This window comes from Orycteropus afer, unplaced genomic scaffold (assembly GCF_000298275.1).
Source record: "Orycteropus afer afer isolate SDZICR_OR568_19922 unplaced genomic scaffold, OryAfe1.0 scaffold00244, whole genome shotgun sequence".
Taxonomy (NCBI): Eukaryota; Metazoa; Chordata; class Mammalia; order Tubulidentata; family Orycteropodidae; genus Orycteropus; species Orycteropus afer.
This window is the reverse complement of record NW_006921831.1, coordinates 2836358-2847652: the sequence shown is the minus strand read 5'-3', so window position 1 is coordinate 2847652 and position 11295 is coordinate 2836358. Positions and strand designations below refer to the sequence as shown.

The 11295-nt window shown below is 62.5% G+C and overlaps 1 protein-coding gene across 1 annotated transcript in view; it reads right to left on the bottom strand.

Annotated features, from left to right (window-relative positions):
- TRPM5 (transient receptor potential cation channel subfamily M member 5) overlaps nucleotides 1-2775 on the bottom strand; it is a 26737-nt gene extending 23962 nt beyond the window's left edge. The window contains exons 1-3 of the mRNA XM_007949333.1: nucleotides 2659-2775; nucleotides 1938-2118; nucleotides 162-328 (exon numbers count right to left, since the gene is read on the bottom strand). Of these exons, the coding sequence (XP_007947524.1) occupies nucleotides 162-328; nucleotides 1938-2118; nucleotides 2659-2775 (465 nt within the window). The remainder of the gene's footprint in view (nucleotides 1-161; nucleotides 329-1937; nucleotides 2119-2658) is intronic.
- Nucleotides 2776-11295: the final 8520 nt, after the last annotated feature.

The window sequence follows — 11295 nt, the reverse complement described above, 5'->3', positions numbered from 1 at the left end:
GCCTGTGAGCCCCAAGGGCTCCTCCGTCCCTGTGTCACAGCTCCAAGCACAGACTGGCAAACAGGATTGCCATATAAGAAGCCCCGCGCAGGTGGCTGGGCGGGCAGCCGCAGACCCTGCTGGTGACCCTGCAGTGGCCCAGCCTGGCCGCCGGTGCTCACCTGGACATTGTCCAGAAGCTGGTGGTGCAGGACCCGTCCCAGCGGGGCAACACCAATAGCCACCACACAGATCTTGGCGGACGTGCTGGCCAGGGAGTGGTCCCGAACGGCTTGCCCCACGTGCCGGGCCAGGCCCACTCGGAGCGCGCTGGTGAGAATCCAGGCCCCTGGGGGGGCAGGTGGTGGGGTCGCTGCCCAGCAGCTCCAAGCCCCCTCCAGGGGACGGCTCTGGCCCCTCAGCCCAACCAGCATCGAACGCTCTGGGTGCTGGGGAGGCCTCCTGGCACGAGTTGGCAACCTGAGGCCCCAGGAGGGCAAGCCACTCAGCATCTTGGGCCTGGCCAGGACCGGGGCCCAGGTGCCTTGACTGACCAGTGGCAGCACCCCCTGCCCGAGGGGTGTCCACCTGGGGGCTGGGAGTCCTGGTGGATTCTATCCCAGGACAGAGCAAGTCCTGGCCCATCCAGGGGCCCGGGTCGGGTTGGCATCGGGCTGCTCTTCCTAGTGACACGGTGGTTAACCCTGTCGGGCTTGGAGATGTCATTTCTACACAAGGGACTTTGGGGCCCTGTCCACACACGGGGTCTCCACCGCAGCTGAACACCCTGGCCAGTTACTGGACTCAGTCTGAGGAAGGTGGGGTGGCCCCAAATGTGCCCTTTGTGTTGGGGCTGAACTGATGGCAGGAGGCATCTCCCCAAGGCTGGTTGGCCCCCGTGTGGGGGGAGGTTCTAGGCCAGGAGTGGAACCCTCCTTAGGGGGCAGCCTGTGTCTGCAGGGACCTCAGGCCCACTCTGTGCAGCAGCCTCAGGGTCACTGGCACATGCTCACTCGCTCACCCATGCACATACATGCACTCATCTACTCATGCATGCCTGTGCACACACACACGAGCACATCCATGTACTCACCCACTCATGCATGCACACAAACGCACCCATGCATGCAGGCACATGCACACACCCACCCATGAGTGCACCTTCCTACACATGCACCCAGTCACATGCTCACACAAGCACACACACTCACACAGGAAAAACCCACCCATTCATGCATGCACACACACACACGCTCATGTGCACACCCGCACATGGGCAACACATGCATGCACACATGTGTGTGCACACACATACACACATGCACCCACATACACATGAACTCATCCACACATTCGCCCACTCATGCATGTACACACACCCATGCACACACCCACACATGCGCACATGCACACATGTGCACGCACCTACCCACTCACACATGCACATAACTAACTACGTACACATCCATGGATGCACGCACACACACATTCACACACACACACATATGCAGATGCAGATGCATGATACATGTATGCACCCAGCCACATGCACCCACACACACCCATGCACACATGCACCCCCCCCACATGCACACACACTCAGAAGCCCACACACATGTACACAGCCACACACACACATGCATACACCCAGACACCCAAATGCACACACACCCATACATGCACACACACATGCCTGCACACATGCACACATGTGCACATGCAGGCATCCACCCACCCACTCACGCATGCACAACCCTCCATGCACGCACATGCATCCAACCATCCACCCACCCATGCACACATAGACACATGCACTCATGCACACACCCCCACACACACACATGTACACACTCACATCCGCATGCCCATGGACCCACACAGGCCAGGGTGGCCTGGGAGTCAGCTGTGGGGTTCTCCTGGCCCGCCCCTCGGCCCGCCCCGCCCACACGCAGCCTCACCTGTGCTCTGCGCAGCCTTCACCAGCCCCTTGCGCAGGACATCACGGAGCCAGGGCTTCATGGTGAAAGGCTGTTCCTCGCCCACCAGGGACACCACCAGGTTGGGGGCTGGCAGGTGCCACTCAGCCAACATGAATTGGAAGAGGGACGCAGGGGCCACGTCGCTGGGCACCTTCACGAACTGCGGGGGCGGGGAGGGGGAGGGGCACTGAGTGGGGGGCAGCCCCGTGTGAGGTGTGGGCACCAGAGGGACGGGCGTGGTGGGTGGGCGCTGGAGGGCAGACATGGGAGGGGTGGAAACAGGTGGCTGATGGACTGGGCACTGGCATGGAGGGGATGGGGTGGGCACCAGGGGGGCTGACAGGAGGAAAGGGTCCCCAACTCTTGGGGCAGGATCCACCCCCTCTGGGCCCCATCTCCTCCTCAGGACCCCAGGGGCTGGGTGGAAGAGGGCCGTCCTGGCTGCCTGGCACCAGGCCACTTGGGCTGGTTCCCCTAGCGCCCCTGACCAGAGGTAGACCGTCTGAGCCGGGCAGCATGGGGGTGGGATATTGCAGGGCACACGCCCAGAGAGACACCAGCTCCTAGCGTCTGCCTGTTGGGGCTCTGAGCACCACCCGAGAGGCGGCCCTGGGTGCGTGGTCAGTTGGGGAAAGAAGCGAAGCCTGAGCATAACCCAAGGTGCAGTGGGGTCTCTGGGATGTGGGGCAGCCACACTTACCTTGCCACACTTCTTCCCAGACCCACCAAAGTCAAGCTCACCCCGACACAGGCTTGGCCCCCTCCCATCTCTAGTGTCCATGGGGCTGCTGGCACAGGGGTCCTGGGTGTCCTGCATGGGCACCTCTCTGCAGGCAGAGTGACCCCTGATGGTGGGAGGGGGCTGGGGTCCTTTTTCGGCCAACATGACAGAGAAAGGTGGGTCACGGGGCACCCCCACGAGGGTCGCTCTGCCCCGTGACCTATAGCCCCTCCGTTAGGGCTTCATGGTGCAGGCTCAGCACCGCCTCGGGCTCCTGTTACTGGAGTCAGAATCTCACCTGCCCAGGTGAGGGAGGGAAGAACTCACCTGCCAGCTCCGACTAGGACAGGGCTGGAGCCAGCACCCCTCACCACCACTCCTCACCACCACTCCCCCCTGGGGCTGGCAGCCAGGCGCTGGGCTGGGGCTCCTGCCTAATACTCACCCCAGCCTGGGTGCCTGGGAATGGCCACTGCAGTCAACGTCCCTCCACAGGCAGCTCTCACAGGGGCTGTCCTGGAGACCCCTGAAGGCTTAGCTCAGGACTCGAAGCCTTCCTGCCCCATGACCAGCCCCAGCCCACATCCCCAGTGGCCCCTGGACAGGGATAGGTCACCCTACCATGTCTGGGCAGGGCGGCAGGGGCGGGGCAAGTGAGAGGTGAGGCAGGTGCCCACAGCTCAGATGTGGATGGAGGGAGGGGAGGAGTTCGGGGCCTGGGAAGGTGGCACGGTCACCCCCACAGACTAGCCCCCATTGACTAGGTGGGCCCAAGAGGCCAGAGGGACAGCCCATGCCCAAGGTCACTCAGCAGGGCCTCAGCAGAGCCCCACCCCGCCCCACGAGCCCCACCACCACAGCCGCCACCTCAGCAAATGGGGGAGGGGAAGCTGAGGAACATCCCGGCGTCGGTCAACCCTGGCCCCTGAGCTTGGCTCCCATGTCTCGACTCCCGGGCTCTAGGCGCTGTTACCCCTCTACCCTGGAGAGTCTGAAGGCCTGCAGCCTGGGACCAGCCAGGGGTTACGCGTGGGGCTGCACCCCACCTGCCCATCTGAGCACCCTGGTGCCTCCCGGCCACACTGCCTGCCACCTCCAAGGGGCCCTGCCCTGGCCTCACTGGACTCAGTGAGAGTGAACCCGCACCTCCGTCTGCCCCTCAGAACTGAGCGCTAGCCATGCCCAGGCCACAGCACGGGACGCCGAGCACGAGGGCTGAGATGGCCCCGGAGGCCTGCGAGCCTGTGTGGCCTGTGGGCTCTGAGATCGCTGGTGGCCATGAGGTCCACGTCCCCAGCTGTGGGAGGGCTGTCCCAGCTTCCCCTGGGCCAGCCCACCCTGGCTTCTCCCTCTCAGGCCCCCTCATTCTTAAGGCAGCCCTTTGTTCCTTAGGCTGCGCCCACCCGTGCACTGAGGAGGGTGGACTGTGGGCTGCGGCCCTCCCGCCTGCCGACCCAGCTGTGCCGGGCTGGGGGGTGGAGGCCGGTGCAAAGCCGACGGCTCGAGCAGGCCCCCCTCTGGGCCCCTAGAGCCCTGGCAGGTCCCTCATGCACTGGGCACCCTTGCAGCCGCCCAGGGAGGGGGTGCAGGCTCCGTAGCCGCTCCTTTCCTGGTGCAGGGACTGGTGGGTGCAGGCGCCCATCAGGAGACGGATTTGAATAGGGCCTCCTGAGAGCGGGCAGAAATTTGCCTGCGGGTTTTAACACTGGCACCCCGAGTGAATGACTAGCCTCACAAGGCGGCGGGGGCAGCCAGGGACAGGGTGTGGGGATGGGTTGGGCAGAGTGGAGGCTGGCTGGTGGCCTGGTTGCCCAGTGGGCACATGCCTCACCACATCTGGGCCCTGTAAGTAGGAAAGTGGCTGGAGGTATCTCCCTGCCCAAGGTGTGGGGGCCTGGCTCCAGCCATCACACTTGCCTGGGGGCTGGGCCCAAGCTGGGTGACTTCACCTTGGGCCTGTGGCCACGGGTGGGAACGCTTCTTCTCCCACCTAACTCCCTGTGGGTGGCCCCTGACCCCAAATTCCGTTCTAGCCCTCCCTGGTCTTCCCCCACCCCCATGGAAGGGTCCCCCTGGGTGGGAGCCAGAGGAAGACCCAGGCCACGCCCACCTCAGACCCTCCTTCCCATGGGGCGGGTATGGGTTCTGGGCCGGAAGCTGGGGCAGGCAAGCCAAGCAGGAGAGTCAAGGGCCAGCCTTCTATCTCCTGGGGCAAGGGAGCCCTGAGAGGGACCCAGGTCCAGCCCCCCAGTTCCCACCGAGGGCTAAGGGTCATTGAGCGCCTTGCTGGGCGCTGGGCCAGAAGTCAGGCAAATGGGGCCACCAGGAGGAGGCAGGCAAGATGAGGATTTGCATGAGCTGAGGCCTGGGTCATTCTCCCCCCACCATGGTTTCTGGAAGGCGGGACCGGGCGGGGTCCTCTCATCAAACTCTCAGGATGTGGTGGCAGCCCAGGCACTGGGGCTCCTGCTTGAGGACGTGGCCCCACCCCCAGCCGGAAGCCCTCGCAGAAAGGGTCGCTGAGCTGACCGGGGCTGAGGCGGACAAGCTGTGCGGCCCTGGGGCCCGCCCACGCATCCCTGCTGGCTGTGTGACCGGGTCCCTCGACTCACTGTGCCTGACTCGTCTGTCCACATGGACTGTAGCAAGGAGAGGGCCAGAAGGGTCCCTGTGCGCAGCAGACGCGGAATCAGCTGTGACTCCCCAGACGTGCTGCAGGGTCTCCCTGCGCTGGGTGGGCAGGGCCGTGGACTCAGGCTGCCAGGCATAGGGCACGTGTGGATCACGGTGACACCTTCCTCTCCAGCCCACCAACCCTGACCCACCACGCACCAGCTGCGGGGGCCCTACCTGCCAGGGTTGCTTGGTCAGGAGCTGCCTTGAGGTTTGGACCTGAGCCCATGGGTTGCCCCTCCCCACTCCCACCCCACCCACTGACTTAGGACCTGGGGCAGAGGGCAGCCTGTCCCCATGGTTCTGAGATGAGAGAACCCTCCCACACCCACCCCACACACTGACTTTGGACCTGGGGTGGAGGGCAGCCTGTCCCCAAGGTTCTGAGATGAGAGAAGCCTCCCCAGATGCAGCCTCATGAAAGTGAGGTTCTCCCCTCGCCAGAGACATTGAACCCCCCTGACGGCTCCCCTCTGGCCTCTCCTTCCAGCCCTCCTGCCAGGGAGCCGGTGGCACTCCTGCCCCCCACCTGTGTGCCCCCACTTGCCTGGCTTCTCTCGGTGCCCTGGCACACAGCTGAGCGGCCGGCGAAGGTGCAGGGAGCAGCTCTCTGCTCGCCACGCAGGGCACGCCTGCCAGTCTGTCCTCCACCCACCCTCACCCTCTCCGCCCCGCCCACCACACCCAGCACCTGGGCAGCACTGTGGGCTCCGGGGAGTTGGGCTCCAAACAAACTCGAGACTCGATGGGGCCCAGCCTTCCTCCAGGGGTCAGCCTCACTGTCTGCTTGCCCCAGCTGGCCCGTAGGGCACATCCCACCTGACGGGGTGGCGTGTGCTGAGCAGTGGCCCCTCTCCATCCAGCCTGGGTGTGGCCTGTGGCCAGGCCCATGTCTGGTTAGTGTCAGTGTCACCCCCTGACCTGGGATTGAACAGTGCTCCACTGAGTCTACCCCCACTGTCCCAGTCAGGGGCAAGAACACGGGGTTCACCGGGCTGGCCCAGCTGGCCCGTGGAGGACAGGTCAGCTGAGGGATGCCCTGTGCCCCTCTTCCCCTGCCTCCCCACTGCCCCAGGGCTGCCCTGGGCAGGGTACTTCCCACAGGAACTGTGGCCACACACCATGCAGAGTCAGGGCAGCCTCCACAGCATGTCTTCTCCAGGAAAAGGGGCTGTGAGGGCCATGTGGGTGCTGCCCCTTCCTCCATCAGGGCCAGGGGCCGTGGGGGTGCCCCGTGATCCCCTTCCTCCATCAGGGCCAGGGGCCGTGGGGGTGCCCCGTGATCCCCTTCCTTCAGTAGGGCCAGGGGCCGTGGGGGTGTCCCGTGATCCCCTTCCTTCAGCAGGGCCAGGGGCCGTGGGGGTGCCCTGTGATCCCCTTCCTTCAGCAGGGCCAGGGGCCGTGGGGGTGTCCTGTGGGTCCCCTTCCTTCATCAGGGCCAGGGGCCGTGGGGGCACCCCATGGTCCCCTTCCTCCATCAGGGCCGGGGGCCGGGGGGGTGCCCTGTGGGTCCCACAGTCCTGGACTTGCACCTTTGTGTCCTGCAAGCTCCTGACCCCACTGGGCCTCAGTTCCAGTTTCTGGGAGGTTGTGGGGATTTCATGGGTAACACAGAAGACAGGGGAGCCTGAAAATGCTTTTGAGGCCACTTCTCCAAGCAGACCCCAAGGAGGCTCCTGCCCAGGCGCCCCTCCCGCCCCGAGCCCCAGGGAGGTGTGCAGCGGGGCTCCTGCTCTGGACACTGGGCCCTCTGCAGTGTGGCCCTGTGGCCACTAGAGGGAGGCATGGTGTCGCAGTCGGGTGGCTCTCCACTGGAGCGTGTGCAGAGACTGGCCTGAGGTTGGTTTGTAAAAACAGGACAGTTTGGAACCAGGGCACAAGGTAAATCAGAATCCAGGGTAGGGACCCCCCAGCTCCAGGCCCGAGCCCCTGTGGGGCCAGTTCTGAGAGGACAGGAGGCCCAGACCCCACCCAGGGCAGTTGCTGGGGGCTCTGAGCGATCAGAGGGGCCAGAGGCTGGGCTCCGTGGTTGGGCCGCATATTCCGCCTTGAGCGTCCAGCCTGGCCCCACTCCCACCGCTCCAGCCCGGCCTAGCCTTGCCCTGGCGCTGCTGACGTCAGGGGTCCTCTTGGCCCCTCTGGCTCCCGTGGCTTTGCCCTGCCAGCGGCCAGGCCTCTCTGCTCCATCAGCACCATTTGGATGTTGCCTCCATGTTCCCTCCCCCACACCCCGGCTCAGGTGCTGCCCTCCAGCTCTGTGCACATTGCCTGAGTCATTCATCCAGGAGCTTGTCTGTGTCTGCTGCCCCCAGCGGACTATTGGGCCCATGAGTGTGTGGTCACAGCTGTCAGGAGCAGGAGTCCGGGGCCCAGGGCACACCTGGCAGAGCAGGTAGTCCAAAGCTGCCGAATGAGTGAGTGAGTGAATGAGTGAATCAAGTGAGTGAGTGAATGAGTGTGTGCATGAATGAATGAGTGAATGACCAACTCAGTGAATGAATGAGTGAATGAACAAATGAGTGTGTGAATGAGTGAGTGAGTGAAGGAGCAAGTGAATGAGTAAATGGATAAGTGAGTGAATGACCAACTCAGTGAATGAAGAAATGAGTGTGTGAATGAGTGAGTGAGTCAATGAGTGAATGGATAAGTGAGTGAATGATCAACTCAGTGAACGAATGAGTGAATGAATAAATGAGTGAGTGACTGAGCGAGAGGATGCTGAATGAATGAACGACTGAGTGACTGAGGAGATGTGTCTGTGTGTGAGTCAGTGTGGGTCCGTGAGCAGGGATGTCGGGTGTGAGGGGACCTGTGTGCTGGGAGAGGCAGTGGCAGCAGCTTCCGGGGTGGGCGTGGCACACAGCGGCAGTCACTCACCTGCTCTCACGCACACCATTCAGGAGAACAAGGACAGCCCGGGCTGCTGGTCTCTGGTCCTGCCTGACACTATTTTTAGTGTCTCTGCCCCCTTTGCTATAGCTGGTGCCATGGGACAGGGACTATCACATGGACTTCCTTTAGGGGAAAGGCTACATCCGGGAGATCAAGGCTCCAATGGGGCCCTTCCCCATGAGACCAGGCCGCCTCTGAGCCCTCCCAGCCCCTCCCAGCCCCTCTGAGGAGCGCGAGGTGTGGTCGGGTGCAGAGCACAGTGTGGAATGCTGCTGGGGAAGGGTGACAGGGCCTGCCAGTCTCCAGGCTGACACCAAGCACCAGGCAGTGGTGACCAAGAGCCTGTGGGGTCAGCAAAATCCTAGGGGACCATCCCTCCCCCCCCCAACGAAGGGTGCTCACAGCGGGGAGATGGACAGGCTCCCAAAGTGAAGCAAGATTCATCCTGCTGTCCCCACACCCACCCTCCACCCCCCACAAGACCAAGTCCGTTCCAGGAGGCCCGGCAGCTCTGCTTCCCGAAGCAGCCACCATGGCTCTGAAGCTGAGCCTCGTGGGCCCCTGTAGTCAGCCCCCTCCTCTGAAAGGACCACCTGCGTCTCCATCAGTCCAGGGCCCTGCATCCGGCGGTTGGACCCTGGTGTGTGGCCCTGGCCTGGGGAGTGGCGACCGGAAAGGGAAGGGTCAGAGGGGCCAGCGGCCAGCGTGGTCGGGCCTCCTCCCTTCATCCTTTCTGGCCGGGCCCCTGGCCCCCTGCCCCTCAGGCCCCGCTGAGGTCAGTACTAACCTCAGAGCATCCTCTCCAGCCCCGCATCAGTCCTGGGAGGGACCAGGAACGAGGGTTGGAGGCCAGAGAGGTGGAGTGACCTGCCTGAGGCCACACAGCCATCCATGACAGAACTGCTGAGGCAGCTGCTTCCTGTCAGCCACAGGCACCAGGCCACGTGTCCAGCTATGGCCACAGGGGGGCCCAGCGGGGTGTGTCCACTCTGCGCGCACGCGCGCGTGTATGTGTGTGTGTGTGTGTGTGAGCACACAGGCTCTGGGAGGCTGGCCCTGCAGACCCAGCTGGAGCACAGGATGTGGGCGTGGCACCAGGAAGACCATGGCCCAGGCAGCGCTCCGCTTCCCCTCTGGCCCTTCCTCTTGGGTCCTTGAGAAGGATTCTCCCTTCCCGTGGTCTTCGGGGTGTACATGGCTCCCAGGTAACAGGCACCCAAAGCCCCCACCTCACCGGGCCATCGGCTCCTCATCCAACCCCCCGGGGCCTTGTTCATCAAGCAGATGTCTACTGAACCCCTTCCACATGCTAGGCCTGGTGCTGAGCATCAGGGGAGACAGAGAACAAAGATGTAAGTGAGAAATAAGGGTGAGTGCTGTTGTTAGGTGCCACTACCACCCTGTGCCACCAAGTCAGTGCTATACAAAATGAGTAAAAGAAAGACATTAAAAAAAAAAAAAAAAAAGCAGAGGAGAGAACCTCATCTGCAATGGATGGTCAAGGAATGTCTACTGGGAAGGTAATTTTTGTGCACATAATTGAGTGAAAGGTGGACCGTCTGTCTATCCATCCACCCATCCACCCACCCATCACCATCCATCCACCCACCCACTCACCAGCCCATCACCATCCACCCTTCCATCCACCCACCCACCCATCACCATCCATCCACCCACCCACCCACACATCACCATCTTTCCATTCACCCACATCCATCACCATCCATCATCTATCCTTTATCCATCCACACATGCATCCATCATCACCCATCCCCCTACTCACCCACCCATCACCATCCATCCATCCACCCACCCATCACCATCCTTCATCCATCCCTCTATCCATCCACCCACCAATCCATCGTCCATCCTTCCATCCACATCCATCACCATCCATCATCCATCCTTCCATCCATCCATCCACCCACCCATCATGCATCCTTCCATCCACCCACATCCATCACCATCCATCATCCATCCTTCCATTCGGCCACCCATCATCATCCATCATCCATCCTTCCATCCACTTGTTTATGTGCCCATCTGTCCACTTGCCCATCCTTTCTCTCTCTTGCCCACTCACCATTTCTAATGTCTCCTCTATGGTGGGACTCACAGAGATGACTGAGTCAGGCTCAGTCCTCAGGGCACAGAGGCAGAAGCAGAGTCCAGGCAGATGTGAGGGGTGCAGGTGGCAGCAGGGAAAGCACTCAGTCCAGCCTGCTGGGCTCATGGTGTCCACCTCTCACCCATCAGACCCGGGCCCCCCAGGCAGGCAACACATCTGCTGCTCTCTGGCTCCCCCATGCCACAGCTGGGCTGGGAATTCAGTAGGCGCCTAGTAAATGCCAGAGGTGAGTCACCCCCACCTCCTCCTGGCCTCTGTCCCTCTCTCAGTCTCCCTGCCTCTCCCAGCAGCCTGTCCCTGTCCGCTCAGGCCCAATTGCTGGCCCAGGCCCGGGTGGGCCACAGGCACAGGCTCTGTAGGATGAGTCCTGGGGGCTGTCGGGGTGGCCCAGGTGGCAGGGGCCTGTCACATTCTCCGAGGAGCCAGGCCCTCCACATGCCTCTCTGGTGAGGAAAGGCCTGTTGGCTAATTAGATACTCCAGCATGGGCACTACCTGGCTTGAGGGGGGTCTGGGGGCCTGCTGCCCAGAGAAGGATTGCCTTGGGGTAGCTGGTGGGCTGTGCTCTCCAGAAGGGTGCTCATTCGATGTGGGCTTGGCGACCAGAAGCTGGGGCACGGCCAGACCTTGTCCTTCTGGCTGGCATGTCCTCCTCCGCCTGCCCCCTCCTCCAGCCTCCAGGGGCTCAAACAGTCCTGACCCCGTGATCAGGCCAGGCAGGGAAAACCCAGGGTTAGAGAGTGTGATAGTTGAAGATGTGTCAACTTGGCTGGACTCCAGTTGTGAGTGGTGGTTCCCATGATGGATCACATGACTGCGTTCTAAGCGGCCGGTCGGCCTAGGGGGAGTTTCCCCAGGGGTGTGGCCTACCTGCAATGCTATCCCAGGGACAAACTGGAAGAACGGTATTCCGGACTATATACT